The 18,525-nt window shown below is 37.8% G+C and overlaps 2 protein-coding genes across 4 annotated transcripts in view; both read right to left on the bottom strand.

Annotated features, from left to right (window-relative positions):
- Positions 1-14: 14 nt before the first annotated feature.
- On the bottom strand, positions 15-1,257 carry fabp10a (fatty acid binding protein 10a, liver basic). The gene is made up of 4 exons (XM_023269030.3): positions 1,044-1,257; positions 705-877; positions 256-345; positions 15-123 (listed from the first exon to the last, which is right to left on the bottom strand). The coding sequence occupies exons 1-4, from the start codon at positions 1,240-1,242 to the stop codon at positions 73-75; spliced, it is 513 nt and encodes a 170-aa protein (XP_023124798.2). The 5' UTR covers positions 1,243-1,257; the 3' UTR covers positions 15-72.
- A 608-nt stretch (positions 1,258-1,865) lies between these two features.
- myom3 (myomesin 3) overlaps positions 1,866-18,525 on the bottom strand; it is a 63,040-nt gene continuing 46,380 nt past the window's right edge. For 2 of the 3 annotated variants that reach the window (XM_023269031.3, XM_035947582.2), the window contains exons 19-37: positions 16,421-16,547; positions 14,205-14,386; positions 13,887-14,001; positions 13,134-13,290; positions 12,498-12,604; positions 12,070-12,114; positions 11,715-11,851; positions 9,220-9,364; positions 7,749-7,808; positions 6,947-7,014; positions 6,340-6,450; positions 5,932-6,019; positions 5,706-5,744; positions 5,338-5,443; positions 3,573-3,736; positions 3,405-3,441; positions 3,160-3,182; positions 2,987-3,042; positions 1,866-2,881 (exon numbers count right to left, since the gene is read on the bottom strand). In XM_023269031.3, the coding sequence (XP_023124799.3) occupies positions 2,612-2,881; positions 2,987-3,042; positions 3,160-3,182; positions 3,405-3,441; positions 3,573-3,736; positions 5,338-5,443; positions 5,706-5,744; positions 5,932-6,019; positions 6,340-6,450; positions 6,947-7,014; positions 7,749-7,808; positions 9,220-9,364; positions 11,715-11,851; positions 12,070-12,114; positions 12,498-12,604; positions 13,134-13,290; positions 13,887-14,001; positions 14,205-14,386; positions 16,421-16,547 (2,037 nt within the window). In that variant the 3' untranslated portion in view covers positions 1,866-2,611. Of the gene's footprint in view, positions 2,882-2,986; positions 3,043-3,159; positions 3,183-3,404; positions 3,442-3,572; positions 3,737-5,337; positions 5,444-5,705; positions 5,745-5,931; positions 6,020-6,339; positions 6,476-6,946; positions 7,015-7,748; positions 7,809-9,219; positions 9,365-11,714; positions 11,852-12,069; positions 12,115-12,497; positions 12,605-13,133; positions 13,291-13,886; positions 14,002-14,204; positions 14,387-16,420; positions 16,548-18,525 lie in introns of those variants that run through there. The other variant, XR_004847228.2, reaches the window with a different exon arrangement.

Below are 18,525 nucleotides of genomic sequence, written 5' to 3'. Positions count from 1 at the left end.
TAAGATGACACAAATTGTACTTTTTAAGCAACACTTTTATTTAAATAGACATTGGTTTCTTCACTGCCAAGTTTACATCTTCTTGCTCTTCCTGATGAGAGTTGTTGAGCCCATGGACAGAGTCTGAAAAGGGATAAGAGAAATAAAACATTTCTATCTGCATGCATGACGTAAAGTAGGCCTTTAAGGCTTAATTTGTTTGGTTATAGATATGTCTGCTTGTGCAAAATTGAGTTCTGGTAAGATGCACTGTACCTCAATCATCTCTCCTCCCTTGAGCTCCTGGATGTGGTTGAACTTGCCAGTGTTGCAGACCAGTTTGCCACCTTCCATATTGACAATGCACTGTGCGGGTCAGAGGAGGACAAAACAGTCAATTTAATGATTCCCTCAAAACAGGCACCAGTCTTTTAGAGACTGAAGAAAACACTGACATATGTAAGAAGAGCATACTAAAACACAGATATGGAATTTAAGTGCGATTAAGTAACTTTTGTTAAACAGAAGCAGCTGCAGCTACAAGTCACAATTACTATTACCAGTAGCACTTGCTCTGGTAATACCACAGTGAATGAGACTGTTGTTCATGAACACGACTCAGCATTACAGGGCTATATATATCACAGAAGTTACATAGTTGTGCTTTAAAACAGTTTTGCAGCTAGTGTTTCTTGCAAAATAAAAGGCAAATCAGAATTACTGACCTTTAGCTTCTTGCCATCCAAGGTGGTGATATCAGCCTCTTTGCCGATGGTAAAGGAGTTGGTCACAGACTTTCCAGGGGTTTTGGTGGTGATAACAAAATCATTACCAGTCTGCTTGATCTCAGTAATTGGCTTGATGTCCTTGGCCATCTTGATGACATCGTCTGGGAGTTCTGAGACAAAAACACATATGTTTCTTATGCACAGTAAAGCTGACAAGTAAGGACAGATGACTCTCTGGATTGCAAAGATATGCTGTATCGTGTGGTTAACCAAGTCAAAATGTTGTCAATCAATCAATCAAATTAGTTTTCCTTTACATGCCAACTCATTTCTCACCCATGGCTTTGAGGAACTGCTCGTAGTTCTCCTGGGCGTAGACTTGCCATGTTCCACTGAATGCCATGTTTTCTAGAGGGTCTGGGTTCTCCTTTACCAAGGTGGCTGGAAGCTGAGACAGCTGTGTGAAGCTCAACACAATGTGGAGAACGTCAGTGTGCCCCCACACCTTTTTATACGTGAAGGGTCTCAGCACCATGTGTAATGAGTAACAAACTCCTCTGAAGTAATAACTGCTGTTTGAACAACCTGGAGTTCATTTACACCTGCTTTGTCAAACCTCAGCTTCCACCAAAGATGGATTTGAATGGAAAATTTTGGTACGTTTAGTAAAATATATACAGAAATTTTGTATTTCATGAGTAAAATGTGTGTTTACATGTAACCTTTTCCATTGTTATTTGTGGTATATGACTGGATGCAGAGGCAGCAGAAACAGATAAATCTTCTTTTACTATTAGGTTCATATTCCACAGAGGAGTTTGAGGATGCAGGATTAACATTAGAAAATGCTAAATTGAGATGTTATTGTATTTCAATTGCAGACTGATGGGATCTTAACTGAATTTTATGCATGTCTGCAGCCTTTCCTGTAACTTTCAACCTACAAATGTGAATTTACCTCACAGAGTGCAGGCCACCAGTAGGGTTAATGACACTGCGGACTGTTTCCTTTTAAAGTGAAAGACGTAACTACTCATTGCAAAATCTTCCACAAAGTAAGCAGTTGTCCAGATTTTCTTTAATACGTGATCATAAACTTTACTGAATAAGAATGCAAATATAAACGAGAATAGTTCTCACAAGAATAATGCACCAGAGAAAACTTGAAATTGCTTTATTTAGCACACGCACAAACAAATGACACGTCTGCTTCACTGAAAGCTCATTCTAGCAGCAGAGGGTTATGCAGTTTGTGCACACACAGAAACACTTAAGGTGAGACTATGTAGCTATTGCTAAACAATGACACTGTATCCACAAGCGACTTAACGATAAGGTGCAGTGCAACATACTCTAGGGCTTTGACCTTAACATGTAAAGAGTCCTGGGGTGACTTATGTTGTGTTTAATACCATATAAATATAAATCATTTGAACTGAACAGTAGCACAGGCAAAGATGATTCAAAAGAGAAGAGTTTGAGTCAACAAATTGCCTGTGTAATGCCAGTTATAAAGTCATTTCTGAGTAATATCTAATTAATTTGTTTCTAGCTAATGCTAGCATGATAGTTTACACCTGGTTGATCTTGTTAGCCAACACTGGCTACTATGACAGGCCTTGCTAGGGTGACATAAGCTAATGTGGGCCAACACTGAGCTGTGTATGGTTAGCTATAGCAGTAGCTAATATTTAATGGTGTAGGCTTATCAGCTAACAAATTAGCTAGTGTAAAGGTAAAGCAACTGTACATACTCAGTAAGGCTGTAGGGCTCTCGTGTGACAGGAGCATTGTTCTCCTTTCAGGTTACATAGTCTTGTTTTAAGAAGTATCTATACTTGTAGAATCTCTAAGCTATAACATAACATTACTGCAGAAAATTAATTTCTGACAGAAGTTGCTCTTTAACCCATCTGCACGGCGTTAGTTGGAGGCTGCTCCCCATGCTTGTAAACACTCACTGTCACATCCACAGTTTCAGATCCATATTGGTTGCAGACATAGATGCTATACATTCCAGAATCATCCATGTAAACGTTGTGGATAGTGATTGTGCTGCACTTTGGCTCTTTAGTGATGGTAAAATGATTCTGGTCAACAATCTCCCTGTCATTACGAAGCCAGAAGATCTCTGGGGCTGGTTCGCCGTCGATGAAGCATGTCAGGCAAAGAGACTGAGGAGAGAAGGCAAGAAGATATATAATGATAGATTACAGAGAGATTCAAATCTGCTAGAATTAACCAGCTATAACTTCAGCAGATTTCCCGACAATAGTTACCTTGCCCTCCATGATGGCTACCACATCAGGAAGACCCTTTGTCACTTTGGCCCGCTCTGAAGCAAAACAAAATACAAAAACCAACAATAACTCTGCCAACATCCACAGCTGAATCTTTTAATCTTTGCCACAGAAAAATATGTTTTACGATTAACACATAACCTGCGACTCACTTTTCTCAGCAATGGCCAGTTGCCTGAGGGATGTAAACAAAGGGTCAAATCAATATGACATTGTACAGTGTCGGGCATCGAAAATATGCTGAGATGTTTTTCAGGGAGTAGTTTTCAAGTAAAACAACAACCCCCGTGTAGGTCTTCCAAAACAGTCTGTTACCTCTGACTCTTCAGTGTTTTCTGTTAGTGACACAGCAAACCATGCTGGATGCCTCATCTAATGTATGTGGTGCTGCACTTACTTCAACCTCTGGTGCTCCACCATGATGTCAGCAAAGACTGAAAGTCATAGTAATAATGACAATAAACACTGAGGAAACAACTTCTCATCACCTTAGCTCTGTTTTCTCACAAATCAGAGATGTTGTTTCAGGCTAGATCCTTTAAACCAAAACGCTTTTTAAACACACCTTTTTCTGACAGGTCAAGAAATCGTTTGTGTGTCTCCTTGCCGTCAAACATTTCCAAGGTGTATTTGCCTTTATCGCTCTCCGTTGGGTTTAAGATTTCAATCCAGACATTCTGCATGCTGCTGCCAGGCCTTGCTCTGCCTTCCTGGTCAATCCTCTTCTCCCTAGGAGCGCAGATATACTGTTTTATACTGTTTTGTATGATTCAGATAAACAATTACCCTTACCCTATTTCCGTGTGGCAGATCCTTAACAAAATCCTGCATGTGTGGGTCACAGTTTACTTTTTGTCATTGATCAGTGTAGTGGCCTTTGTCCTATAGATGGTAAACTGGGAGCTAGAGTTAAATTGCTCCCAGTACTTTATATTGGTCAAATGCAAAGAGGGAAGGTCGAGTGATTTATAAAATAAAGTGCTCTGTTGTCCAACAATAAAAGAATGTTATTAAGATAAAGAAAATGAACACAGAAAACTGGACTCACATTAATTTTAATCCAGAGTTTTGAAACATTGTCAGTCTGCATCTCATAGATTAATCTCAGTTCTCTTTTGCAGTGTTTATTCCTAAATGCTCCAGAAGGCGGTGCTATAAGCTTAATTTCAGAAACAATCTGCTCCCTGTTCCAACTCAATCAGGTTTTTAATAATTTTACATGTCTTGTTTATTATTTTACACTAATATTTGGTGTCCTTGAAGACCTCCAGTTCTCTTTTAGAATTTAAGCTCTGTGGGTTTCACCGGTGCTGGTTGCAAAGCATAATGTGCAATATATTATTTAACTATAATACACATGTAGGATAAATTAGGTGTTTCAATTTCCAAATGTAAATAAAGACTTCAAAACTCTACTGTGACATCTAAAGTTCTTTTTAAGCAGTTTGTAGTAGTAGAAGTATATCAGAGACTGGACAACTACTAAAGGAGCCTCACTCTCATGCCACAGTGAAGAGAAAAATGCAGTAAATTAATATACAGTGGTGGAGGGCATAGTCAGCTACTTAAGTAAAAGTACTAATACCACACTGTAAAAACACTCCATTACAAGTCCTGCACTGAAAATGCCACTTCAATAAATGCTTTAAAGTATTAATTGTAACCCACACAGAAAGCTGTTCCCTGTGACTGTTTTTACTAATATATGCCATTACCCTGCTGTCCCTCATGTATTCCTGTGGAAGCTGAATGTGTGGAGCTAATTTCAGCAATCCTACACAGGGCTGCAACCCATCATTTGTTTTTATTACTAATTAATCTACTAATTGGTTAATTGATTGACTGTTTGGTTTGTGAAAATTGAGAAAATAGTGAGAAATACTGTCACTGTTGCCCACAGCCTGAAGTGACACCTATTTTGTTCAACTAACAATCCAAACCAAAACAGAGTAAATTTGCTCAGTTACAATCCATCACTGTCCATTACTGGGATTTGTGTGTGTGTGTGTATATGTGCAGTAGGTGTAGCTTCTTTTCATGGTCAGTGCTGTGTGCATGTGCTTTAGAGTGTGTCCTCATCTGTCAGACAGTGTTTGTGCTGGTGAGTTATGGAGGCTCAATGATGTACATCCTCCTGTCTTTTTTTGGTGACATTTACAATGTTGTACCTCTTTGACTCGTAGTAAACTATGTGATCACACCACTAGTTACAGATGAAAACAAAGGCCTCTTGCTGGATATTTCTCTCATGGAAATTAAGTGAGATTCATATACTTCCTCCTTGGCAGCAGCTCCACATATAATGTTAGGACAGAGAGGTGTGGACTCACTTGAAGTGCCAGCTGGTCTTCAGGAAGCTTATGTAGTATTTGAGTGAGCAGTAAAGCTTGAAACCTTCTGCAGTGCTCTGAATCCTCAGTGGGCTGGCTGACAATGCTGCAGAGAGGACGGGTCCTTGATTATTTAATGCCACACTCTGCATATATTTCAGTTTTTTAGCGTTTTAAAACAGTATTTCTGATCTGGGGAGCTTAAAAGATTAATATTCTGAGGTAAAACACACCGTCGTTAATCAACATGACTTTCAGGTATTTCATCGACATCCCAACATAGCATACCAGATGTAAAAAAAAAAAAAAAAAAACAAGTCACTGGGACATTTCGAAAAGGTTGTAGTTTTTGAATTTCTACGACTTACCACACCGTCTACTCAGCTGCTGGAGAAGGTTGTCATACTCTGTTGAAAAAAAATAAAAATAAAGTAACTGTATAGTCTATGTTTTTTTTTCTTGTAGAACTTGATAAAAGCAAGACTAGGAAGGAAAAAAATACACACATTTATCGCAGAAGTGCAAAATGTGCTGCCACTGTAATGCACAGAGCAACAAAGAGGTATTGTTTGTGGATAGAAGGTTGCGTCTCACCTTCATCCAGTAGCTCCAAGGTGCTGACATCCTCTCCTCTCCCATCCGACACGACAGCTCTGTACGAACCTACCTCTTTCTTTGTAACCTGAGGAAAAAATTATTTACTGTATTAAAATTAAACACATTCATAACGCTTCAAATGAATTCTTTGATATGGAGAACACCCAAGTAGTTAATATGACCTTTTATTTCCTGGCCAAACGTAACCTTCAAGCACATTTCAAGGTGAAGCTGGGAGAATCTCAAAGTAAGACTTGTCTAGACTTAATCCTATAAACATCAACTGTCTGTCAGTGGGTTTATCTCACTTTTTGCTCTCTACACCAGCTACAACTTATGAATGCTGATTCACACATGCCTGAACTCTTATCTGAAAATAGAACAGGGTTGGACTATTATGCATACCTGTGGGATGGTGAGCGTACTGACCCCTGATGACTGATCATAAACAACATGTGTCACCTCTGTACCTTCCTTAAACCACTTGAGAGATGTGTCCTTGTTTGTATTTGTCACCTGTGTGGGAAGAGATATGCACCACCTGTAAAACAGTACAGAGTATTCTCTAAAAGAGTAGTTTCCTTTGTTGTTTAGGTTTGTCTTAGTTGGGCATTTTTATGATTTCAGATCTTGGTTTATGTCAAGGTGACACTTAGTTTGTGGTAGTTTGTGGGGTTAAAGTTTTACATGATTGTGTTTAGAAGTCACATGACAGTTTACTTTGAGGTATATTTTGTGTTCTATGTCTTATGTTGTTTGTAAATGATTGCTATGCCTGTTTTTACAGTGTATACGAAGACATAACAGAAATGACTGAAAAGGTAATAACAAAAGCATCGCATTTCCTGAAATATTCTCAGTTAGTTCTATTATTTCTACTAGCAAACCTATATCACTCTAATAAATTATTTTATTTTGTTCATAACAGTAACATTTTCTCGTCTTCTGATGTGATGGTAGGTTAGTCGTCCTACTGCCATTAGGAAATTTATTATGTAAGATGGAAAAATACCTTGCATTTTATAATTAATTCACAATCTTCGTTTATACTCCACGACAAGAATTCCTGGAAATAAGGTCCTTGGAAGACAAAACAAGTGATTATCATTTTGTTCTGAGCCATAAGACAGTTATTTATTCAGAACAAACGAAGCAGAATAATGTGCATATTTATGGCAAAAATTATCAAGTCAAATTCAGGCAGAGTGATGAACCAGAGTACTGAGAGTGACAGCTGTCTGAAAAATGAGTTGTGGGATGTTTTAAATCAACACAAGGGTAGAATACATTGCCACACTTGGCTGTGTACGGCCTCTTTTGCATCATGGTAATGTACAGAATGTGTTCCATGAACTTGGCGTCTCACATGGACTGTTTAAATAGTGAACCTGGTAGGAGACAGTCTAGGTGGACCAGCGAGCACTGGGACTCCAACATGTTGTATAGCTTCATGTTATCATATGTCTGAGCTCAGGTAATGACAACACAGAGTTCAGTAGCACAGGAAGATTCAGTCCTTTCTTTATGTGACTCTTTAGTTTCAAGATTTTAAATGAGACAAAACATTATTATGCAAAATTATCAAAAGCTTTTTCAACTGTTCAATGTAAACCCTTCACCTTGAAATGAGATAAAAGAGTCTTTTTAAGCAGTAAAGTACCACTCACTCACTATATACTACAGTAATGCACCACAGGTTTTCTTACAGCAGTAGGTAAACACTCTAAGAATATCTACTAGAGGATTCTGCCGGGCTTTGATTATGTGCTTTGGTTCCATTAACAATACGTTTTTGATGTTTGAAGATTTCTCACCCATCTTTCTCTGATGGTCACGCCGTTTTGCATCAGCCAAGGCCAGTGTCTGCCGGAACTCTGACAGAGACACACACAATGTCAGACTGAGTGCAAAATAACCCCAAAAAACAACCAAAGCCCACAGGTTATCAGGTGAGAACCAATTTTAATCTGCTGTCTGAAAAAATTGTTATTTCAGAAACAATTTAACACCTGAAGACACAAGAAGGGTCAGCAGAGGTTGCTGAAGTCACATTTATATAGCAAGCCTAACCTTCATTGCAATATAATAATATTTAATATTATTGGTAGAACATTTACTACTAGCCGAGGCAAACTCAAACATGTAGTCTTAATCGAATGCAAACCTTCCAGATTCAACATTCAAGATACACATATTTGTATTTAACCATGAACATATTGGTAATGAATTTTCTCTAGCTTTAAGCCACTCCCAATGGACATCCAAAACATGCATCTAGGCAACAGAAAACTTGAATTAAAGGTAAAAATAGATAAAACAAGTTACATAAATATAAAAATAAGATCCTCTCTACACTGTAGAAGGAGCGACTCAGTTTAAATCAAGAAGATTTTGACATGCAAAAATAATGGCTCTATGAAATGCAGACTTTAACATCACAAAAAACATATTTATACAAAGGCGAGTGAAAATTCTGCTGTTTATTTTGAAAGGCATCTGGCCATTCTCAAACAAATCTGACAAACTATAGTTTGAAAGCACAAAGCCTCACAATGGAAAAGAGCAATTTTAAGATTTCAGTACCACAACAACAGTTTCTTATAATAAGCCTTATAACAAGAGTGCATGCATGACCAAACACTAGTTTCTTACCTAATCTGTCATCCATAAGGACACATACTCGATGAATCACTATGTGATGCACACTCTTTTTATGATGAGTCCAATGAACAAAGTATTTTGCAGCTTTCAGTTTAGTTTTTGTAAAGAAAATATTATAAATTTGAAGAGATTAATGCCACATTTTCTGATCCTAAAAAGTATCTGTCTTTATTATCAATATCCTATTTTGGATTTTTGATTTGTGCACAACATTCATCATTTTCACCAAAAAACATGTGAAATGTGAGTGCAAGAGATTCTCTTTCAACAGTAGAAAATGAGGAGAATGATGAGTTTTTAATAACATGACAATGATATTGGACATTTTTAAAATTCAAAGCATTATTGCATTATTGATTTGCTTTTATGCTGTGTTGTTCTCACTGTTATGTGATATGTATTTGCAAGGTGTGCTGTTCCTTGAGTAGGGCAGTGTATTTTAGAATAGGCTAAATGTTTTTTTGTCATTTATTTATGAAGAATCTTTAGTGACATGTATAATTTTCTCTGAAGGTAACCGTTGTTGGTGGGTGTTTTCATTGTTCCTCTAAATTAGTGTTTGTCTTTCTCTATATATCATGCAGATAATATGACAACGTTGTGGCAGGTGAATGAAATACTTACTTTGATCCACAAAGACCAAAGTGAACTGGTTCTTGGCACGGCCGTCTCTTAGCTGAGCTGTGTACGAGCCCTTGTCCTCCGGTGAGAGCTGATCAAACAGTATCTCCACCAGACCTTTGGCCTTGTCGAAGTTGATCTTACGGTGCTGCAGAAGAGCAAACAAATGTTGCCACACAAACAGTTCACATCACTTTGTGTGCAGACAAATGATCCCAGAAGGCAGGTGGATGCACTACTTGCAATCTAGTGTATAGACTGTTCCTCGTGCACGGAGAATATATCATGAACTAGTGCATGAAGTGTCTGATTGCACTGTAGATTAAATATTCCTTTCTTGACACTTGCAAGCACAAACAAACAGACACACAGAGGAAACAGCCTTTGAGCTACTTTTCATGGCTTTTATGTTCATCAAGATAAGTGTATTCCTTGCATGTTGATAGGCCTCAGTGGTGGATTTGATTTCTGATGTATGGCAAGCCTAAGGGTGCTAATCAGCTAAATGGCTTTTGAATTCGCAAACCTCAGCTGTGATCATTTAGAAATTATGTGTAATCAGTACTGTTCAGATGGAACTCTGATATCAGGAAATAATGGAATAAATAAAAACGAAACACAAGCGATGAATGGAAGCTGCTGAATATAAAGCAGATACGTGCCTCACCCAAACACAGGCAAACCCAGACACACAAAATGCAATCGACAGCTTTGCGAAACGACAATAAATACTGAGTGGTGTACTTGTATTTCTCTCTGTGGACACACTGATGCATGGTTCAATAACCTTGACGGCAGTACACATTATTTTGAGCTCGGTGTCGCAACATATATCAGTGATAAGGAAGTTTGTCCACATTCAGGTAATGTTCCTTGATGATTTCTGTGTCTTTATTTTAGGTCATCTGAGTTGAAATTGCACTTTAAAACGGCTGATGAAATCACTACGCATCTATTTTCCATATTCCTTGTTGCCATAGCGTTCCATTATTTTGCCTGTTATAGAGTAAGAATGTTTATGACATTGTTTTTGCTTTGGTTTTTTTTTGCAAATAGATATTGCTTTTGTGAGAGGTTATTTTTGAAATGTGTGAACCTGCATATTAAATGTGAGGACAGAAATTTCAGCAGAGCGTATGCAAATGGTGCCATAAATTTTTGTTATGAGTATGTCTCAACATATTTAACACATCTACAGCTTTCAGTCTGAAGAAGACATTTCACCCAGTACTGGCGCTAATAGAAGGTAACGACCTACTGTTGATTTACCACTCTGAATAACGTGTGCTATGTTTTTATCTGTAGCACTTTGAGATTTGTTTTCAAATGTAAAGTGCATTATAAATTAAATGTATTATTATTATTATTACTGCTTGAATAAAGATGCCCAAATTGCTTACTTGCTTCACTTGTGGTTTTCTTTGGCATCTAACCAAAAGTGACCCATTTACCAGATGTGAGCTCCTTCTCCACCTTCACCTCAGTTGCTCTTCCTGTCTTCCAGATGTTGTAAAATTAGCTCAGTTGCCAGACCTTTCTGCGACCTTGAACACCTGGCTTTTCATCTTTTCTGGCAGCAGCCTCAATTTCCTGCCTTCAAAGATGTTCATTAAACCACTAATTGCTGTTTTGGATTCATGGCGACGTGTCATAAACAGAGAAGAATGCCTTTACACATGGATGTTATGTAAACCATGAGAACTATAAGTTTCCCATATTGTGAGCATGAAAGAAGGAAAAATCCTGCTGAATCTGATGTTACTATTTTGAAATTTAAATGTGATTTGATAATACACAGAACAAGAATGGAAACTATGAATCAGATTTGTCACCATTTGGAAGATTTTACAGTGTGAACAAGAATGTTTGGACTAAAATACCGGTTTCTTAATTGATTTCTAATTAAAAATGTATAGCAGAGGTTGGGTACAGGACCTGCTGGAATCTCTAAAAGCCCTGAGGGGGTCACAGGATAAACGACAGGATGAAGAAAAAGTCTTATATGTGAATATTTCTTCTTCGGGCCTGTGACAGGGTGAACATTTTCTCAAAAAAGGGAAAATACAGATTTGTTTTAACTCTAATGTCCTCTAAAATTTTGGCACAAAGTCATGAAAACCATTGTTCCTGATTTATGATGGCACCACAGCCATAACTCCCATGTAGCTTTATTTTACAGGGTCACAAGGACACTCTGTTTACACATTTCTGCGGAGTGCAAAACTGAATTTTTCATGCACTAATTAACCTGATGATGACTTGCCCAACAATTCTACTTTGTGCAGATGATATAAATAGTTTCTCAGCCCTCAATAGAAGAGCCTTGAAGTCAGCACTTCAAGAAGTGACCTGTTGGTGGATCTTTTTCTCTAAAACCATTTTACCATAAGAAGGTGAGCAATAGTGGTTGTAAAATCCTCTAACCCTCACAGACTGCATGACCTTCTCTGTTTTCTAAACTGCAGTTATACAGGACAACGAGCTCAGTGAGTTCTTACCGGAGTGCTGGAAATTTCCCGGTCATTGAAGATGAGACGGAGCTCAGCAGCATTGCTCAGACTCTCGGTCTGAAGCCAAAGTCGCACGCTGCCTGTCTCAGAAACCTCTATCTGCCAGCCGGACTTCAATGCTATAACTGCCAATGGGAAATCAAACACAGAGACTGGGTCACAATCCATGTAGAAATATCTCCACCAGCATAAAACACCACTGTTCAAGTACAATATGCATCAGAATGTATTGCAGAAAACAATATGTATTGTATAAATGTAAAAATAATTCCAGTCATTAAGCTGATAGCAGTATGTGAAATCTCATCTGAGCGTTTCATTACAAGATCTTAGGGGTACATACGGGGATTTCTGACTTGCCAGCTGAGTTCTTTGAGCCGGTCCAGGTCTGCAAATAAGCAAAGCAGAAGAAGGTTAATTATACGTTGATTAGAACACACATTCTGTAATACAATGACATTGCAAAAGTCCCAGCGAGTAGAACAATGGCTCACGAAGTTTGATTTTTAAGCAGGAAACTTAATTGAGACCATATGCTGAGTTAAACAAGTGACCTTGAAGAAGCTGCTGTAAGGGTTACAATTACTTGCTTGAGAGAAAAGCCTGATAACCCTTAAAATTAAAAGCGCTGTATATTCATGCTGCTGTCAGCTTCCTCGAAACAATGGAGCTGAACTGCTTTGTTTTTCATTCTGGCTCATATGAAGGTTAGGATTGGACAAAACAGTCTCCTAAGACGGACCTTCTTTCACAGCCAGTGATTCAGTTTACCTTCAGCCGTGAAGTCATAGCTGGATGACAGGTTGGGTTTGTCGCTCATTTCCACTGTGTAGAGACCCAGATCCTCCTCAGAGGGGTCTGTGAAGGTGAGGACTGACCTGATGGGCAAATTGAAAAACAGACAGATGCATTTACAGAGTTTCTTGTTTATCTTCCCATCCTGCAGTGCAGTGCAGAGTGCTGCAGGTGCTGTTTTGTGCTGTCAGTACTTAATATGTATGCAGTCATACCTTTCTGCCAACAGAGCATTATTGTAAGAAATTACTATTTTACATGCTATAAATTAGAAGAACGGTGTTAGTGCGAGACCTGGCAAGTAAACAGTCGGTGTGAATCCTAGAATTAACCTGTCTTATGATGTTTTTTCCAGGCCAAAATTTTGATTAGTTTGAAACCTTTTCATAGTTGCTGGAATAAACAGAAAAGACAGGATTTTTTGATTTTTTTTTAGGTGTGATTGGGATTGACAGGTAGAAATGGAGGAGTTTGATGTCTCCGCATGGTACGAACCAAACATATTCATGACATATCCACGTTTTTTAACAACTTAAATTCATGTTCATAAACAATCTGATTTCTTCACAGTTAGAAAGTGCCTACCCTAGATGTTACACATGAACAACCCACCTATTCTTCTTGGTTTCTGCTCTCACTCTGTCAGCACCAATGGGGTCTGTGTAATTTTTGTTCCAGAGGAATTTGCTCTCGTCGTTCATATCTGTTGCCTCGTAGCCCAAAAATATGAAGCCGTCATCGTCCACACCAACCTCAATGTTTTTGGTGCCTGGAAAAAAAAGAGCCAGTTAGAAAGTTCAAATTTAGCAATTTCCCTGCGGTAATTCCATCCCGAGGAAACAATTTTTACTATCATTTACTGTCCTTTACTTTATTTAATCTCTAATAGTATCCTTTTTCAATTCTTGGTTATATCCTGTAAAACTTGACACCCTGCATATGCTGTTAATGTGTTTCACTGGATGGCTGTATTTTGGTTAAAATGCTGACTGCGCTGTATGACGATTCACCACCTCACTGAACTGATGTTGTCAGTGTTTAAGTAGGAATTAAAGAACATTTATAAAGAAATTCTAAGGGAAATTAATTTAATTGCTCTCTAGAGTTGGATGAAAAGACTGATAGCACTCTTATGTGATATCAAGCTGGAGCTCGCAGCATTGGGTCAGCGCTAGGCTAACTATTTAACCCTGTTTCTTGTCTTTATATTAAGCTAAGCTAAACATCTCTTGGCTCCAGTATCATATTGAATCAAAAATGTTAGATGAGGAATGAATGAATGTGCAGTTTTTCTTATCATTACATACTAGGGATGATTTTTATTTGCAGTATTCGTACTATGAATCTAAAGTCAGGATGGCTGACCTGGTTGGGTCTCAGCTGTGACTGGCTCAGTTGGTAAAGAGGCACAACCCACTCCAGCCTCATTGATAGCCGATACACGAAAACGGTAGGTCTGACCTGTCTGAAGATCCGACACCTAGATGCCACAAGAAGCACATCAAATATTTATCAGCGATTATTTAAACATTCGGACCCAGAGAGACACAAAAAAATTGAATTCTGGGGTGCAAGTTTCAGGTAGGTGTTTTTTTAGAATAATTATCTTGATATAATGTGAATTATTTGTCCTGTTGTATCAGATAATGAACAAATCCTGAACATGTTTAGAGTTTCACTCACCTTGTAGCGTGTATCACAGATTGGACTGTCATTTAAAGCAGTCCAGTCGTCTGATTGGTCGCCTTGACTGACTTCAAGCAGATAACCGGTGACGGGGCTCCGTCCTTCATAGAGTGGAGTCGCCCATAAGAGTTTCAGGGAGTTATTTCTCACTTCCCTGAACTCCAGGTCAGAGGGGCAACCTTAGAGAAAGAAAAAAAGGTCACGGCTATACTGTATATTAGTGTCAGTGTTTTTGTGCAGAGGACAAATAACTGCAGAGGAACTGCAGAAGAAAAAGCATAATTGGATTTCCCACTGAAATAAACTACAAGAAAGACAGTTCCCATATTTAAACCAAACAACACGTTTTTATCACAATGGAAAGTCATTCCAAAACAAACCAGAAATAACCGTAAAGTCAAAATGAGTGCAGTGACTTTCCTTAATCTACCCCGACTGACTTCATGCCGGCACATGGTAGTTAATTTGCCTAATGATTTTCGGTCACTTTTAAATTATTAATGACACAGAGGAAAGCCCATTTGCCAAGATTAACGAGCTGCGCTTTCAAAGTGGCACATTTGAGAGAGCCTCTCTCCATTTTCAATATTAATGGCACAAGAAGCTGATATGAGCAGGGCTAGAACTGGTGGGCCGGCTACTAGGGTACCACTTTGCGTGTGAATGCGAGTGTGTGTGTTTTCAAAATTTTATCATATGCTCTTTGATATACTGAGACTCACACTTCTATTGTTTAAATCTCTTTAGACATTGTCATCTTACTCTCCCAAATGAGATAAGCGAGGAGATATTAAAAAAGCTAATGTTTTCTTTAAGTCTTCGGCAGTTATTATTTGCTTAACAAGCAGCAGCAAAAGGCTTCTAGGACTTGCTTGCTTATTAAGATACATGCAGGCTATCTTTACATGTGGCAGGAAGTTGTTCGGGAAGCATTTATCCTGAGAAGAATGCCTGCAGACACTACTAAGAAAAAAGCAATTTCACGTCCCTTGCCTGTGGTTTTCAAGTAAAAAATAATTAATACTTGTATTTACAACGAATATTCTCCAACAATAATATTTAAATAAAATATCAATTAAATGTTATTATGCAACACTAATGATCATTTCTATTGCAGGAGCATTTTTTTTTATCATTTCAAACACAACCAATTCATTTTATTTGCTTAAATGCTTGATTGGTCTGAACAAAATTTAACACAGATTTTTTATATTTACTTATATCTTTTTATCAACGTATTGCTCATGTAGCTTCCTGATTCCCACTGGTAAAATCAGTTTTGTTTTCTTTAGTTATGGCAGATTCGGTGTTTTGCTAAGGGGTACTAGCCACCATTCAGGACAACATCAGGGGACAAGTCATACATAAGCAACATATAATGAATTCCTCTAACTCTTTCTAACTTGATGCTGGTATTTTAGAAACTATTTCATCTTCTTTATTACCCCCTTGACTGCTGCTAACTTCCACTATTATTTTGCACTTTAATAGCACATTAAGCAAACAACCACTTTTTTCTGGTACTTTATACTGACCTGTTTATTTTGTTGTGAGATGACCATATACATTGTTAATAGGGCAATTTAAATTTTTAAAAAAATGGCAGTGAGTGGTAATTGCCCCTGCACTTGATGGATGGTGTTTTTATCCATCTCACCTCCATTCCCAGGCCAGGGTCAATAAACAGATAGTAGAAATTGCAGGTCAGGAGGGTATTGAAGGGAGCTCAGACTCCCAATGCTATTAAATAACTGAATAACTTCAAAATAAGAGACTCAACTCAAACATATGTTACTCATTTGCATTTTTACTATACAGAAGGATGGATGTAAAGATTTTTCACATTAGTCTGGGAAAGGTTGTGTGTGTTGAATTTTGTGGTAGTGAAAGTCAGTTGTTCTGCAATATGCAACTCATACAAGCGTGTCTTGGAAACATGACACCTCCAGTGTGCTTACAGTGAGTGTGGATTATAAAATATTTGTATGTTGGTAGATATTCAATTATTCAACAGATTTTTTTGGAAAATATTCAGAATATTTTTACATGTCCTCGAAAATGTCTGTAAGGGATGTTCGGATAAATACAGTAAGCAAGACAAAGTTTTTCATCTTTGTCTTAACCCACTGTTACACATTCAGGTGAGAAGAATTTTTTCTGCTTTGTTTTGTTTTTAGCAAAGTATTTGAATTGTAAAGAAGATTCACTGTCACCTGGCTCTGGCATTGTCCATTTTTCACACAGGAAAGCTTCACTGGCCTCGGAAGGCTTCCCAATGCCAACCATGTTGGCAGCAAATACCCGGAACTGGTAGAAATCTCCATTTGTCAGGTTGCAAACCTACAGAATGCATAAAAACACTGATAGGCTCCAGCAGGAATAGTGGTTGCAAACAGGTGGAAATGAAGTTTACAGTATATAAGATTTTATGCAAGTTGAAGACAAATGGTTTGAATTTTTTTTTTGTTTAAAGCAAAATCAAGGACAAACATTCATATCAAAAAAAAAACTTGTGTGATTTAGAACAAACAGATAATACAGGTTTTCCCTTTTTTGTGCAGTACCTGACAAAAAAAACTAACTAAAATATTTGGAATATTTGCTCAGTTTGGATGTATTATAAGTGGACTACATAGTTAGTATTTGTTGTGATTTCTCCAGTATCATCTAGTTTTGTCAGTGATATATGAAGCATTAGTCTGACTTAAATTGCTTTTTCATACTATGCTCTTCTTAGATTTTCTGAAGCTGTTCAAAAATATAAATGCAGCGCTCTGTATCTGGCTCGGGCAATTATAAAAACTTCTCATTTCCATAAAAATGAATCATGTCTCACTGGCATTCTGGCTGCCTATAAGAAAAACACAGTAGTTGCCAAATCATACAGGAGCAAAAGTTCCCTGCTTGTACAGTTAGAGTCCTCTTGACTCAAGAATGCATTTTACAAGGTATTAGATCTGCTGCTGCTGCCACAGCACTTTCCTGAGCCCCTGAGACACTTTTGCTTGGGGGCAAGAAGGGATTCAGCTTATTGATCTGGTCTTTGATCTTCCTATTCAGAGCCACTTAGACTTTAAGGCCCTTATCGCATCCGTGAACAGTTGTGAACCTTGGCTGCTGCTTTTAGTCTCTCTCTGGCAACTAATTGACACAAGCATAGGGAGCTTATTTCACAGCAATAGCAATCACTATCTAAAAATGCCCCCCCCACACCTGCCACCTCCTTCATTATCTATAGATCCTGGTCTAACCACATTTAGGTGAACGACAAGCTTCGTATCAGATCAATATACAGTCCACAAAATGCAGAGGTTGTCTATAAAATAAGTGCCAGAAAGTACAACTTTTCTCCACTAGATGGCAAACAGGCTGCATTCATTATCTGACAAATATTTTTCATCCTCCAGCGGGTCACCTTGTTCTACAGCGTCTTATCAGGGAGGCATAAGCAAATTTGACTGTTGAAAGACCAAACACTGGACCTGTGCTTCATCAAGACAACCTTATAATTAAACGCCTCTGGGAATTAAGTGCAATTTTGCCTTTGCTTGACTACATCCATTTTCACTATTTTATACTTCTAGTTCTCCTCTCAGAATAAAATACTTCACTTTCATACCACTATATTTAGTTGACAGCAATGAATACTAATTACATTGCAGGTTAGGAGATACATTACGTTATGGAATAACAGGATTGTCATATTTCTGATGAGATGATGGCATTAAAAAAAAGATATGTTACCTCTCAACATCTTAGATGGTTTTGTTTAAATGACTTGGAGGCTTAAAGGGGTAATATTACACATTATTCCACAAATGCAGAGATTAGACATGAAGTATTTACGTTATTATAGCTCAACCTCAATCAACTACAGCATAACAGCAATTATTTTACATTTATGCATCAGTAGTAATGCATCATTACTATTAAATAAATGCATAATGTCAAGTAGTCATTTTTCAGCAGAACAAACAACTGTAACTTTTGCTAATTGATAAGTAGATGGAGGATTTTTACTTCCTTTAACAGGGTTTTATTGGTACTTTCACTTAAGAAAAACAATCGTAATTCTACCTTCAATAGAAGAAGAGTGAAATACAGCAGGCTCACATCTATTTGTGCTCTAATAAAGCAGGATCAGTGATATCTAGTCCTGACAGCTAAAATACAGCAGCTTTAAGGCCAAACATTATGTACACAAGTACAAAAGAAAAGCAGCCTTGAGCACAAAAGAACAGCACAATGAAAGTTCTATTGACTCTAATTATGATCCAGGAGCCCAGCAGCTTGATTCAAATTACAGGTTATGTTGGAA

This window comes from Amphiprion ocellaris, chromosome 9 (genome assembly GCF_022539595.1).
Source record: "Amphiprion ocellaris isolate individual 3 ecotype Okinawa chromosome 9, ASM2253959v1, whole genome shotgun sequence".
NCBI classification, from domain to species: domain Eukaryota; kingdom Metazoa; phylum Chordata; class Actinopteri; family Pomacentridae; genus Amphiprion; species Amphiprion ocellaris.
This window is presented reverse-complemented; position numbering and strand designations above follow the sequence as displayed.

Coding starts and splice junctions, on each gene's coding strand:
- fabp10a (XM_023269030.3), bottom strand. CDS start 1,242: ATGGTGCTGAGACCCTTCACGTATAAAAAGGTGTGGGGGCACACTGAC. Junction 346..704: donor TGGATGGCAAGAAGCTAAAG/GTCAGTAATTCT, acceptor TGACCCGCACAG/TGCATTGTCAATATGGAAGG. Junction 124..255: donor AGGGAGGAGAGATGATTGAG/GTACAGTGCATC, acceptor ATCCCTTTTCAG/ACTCTGTCCATGGGCTCAAC.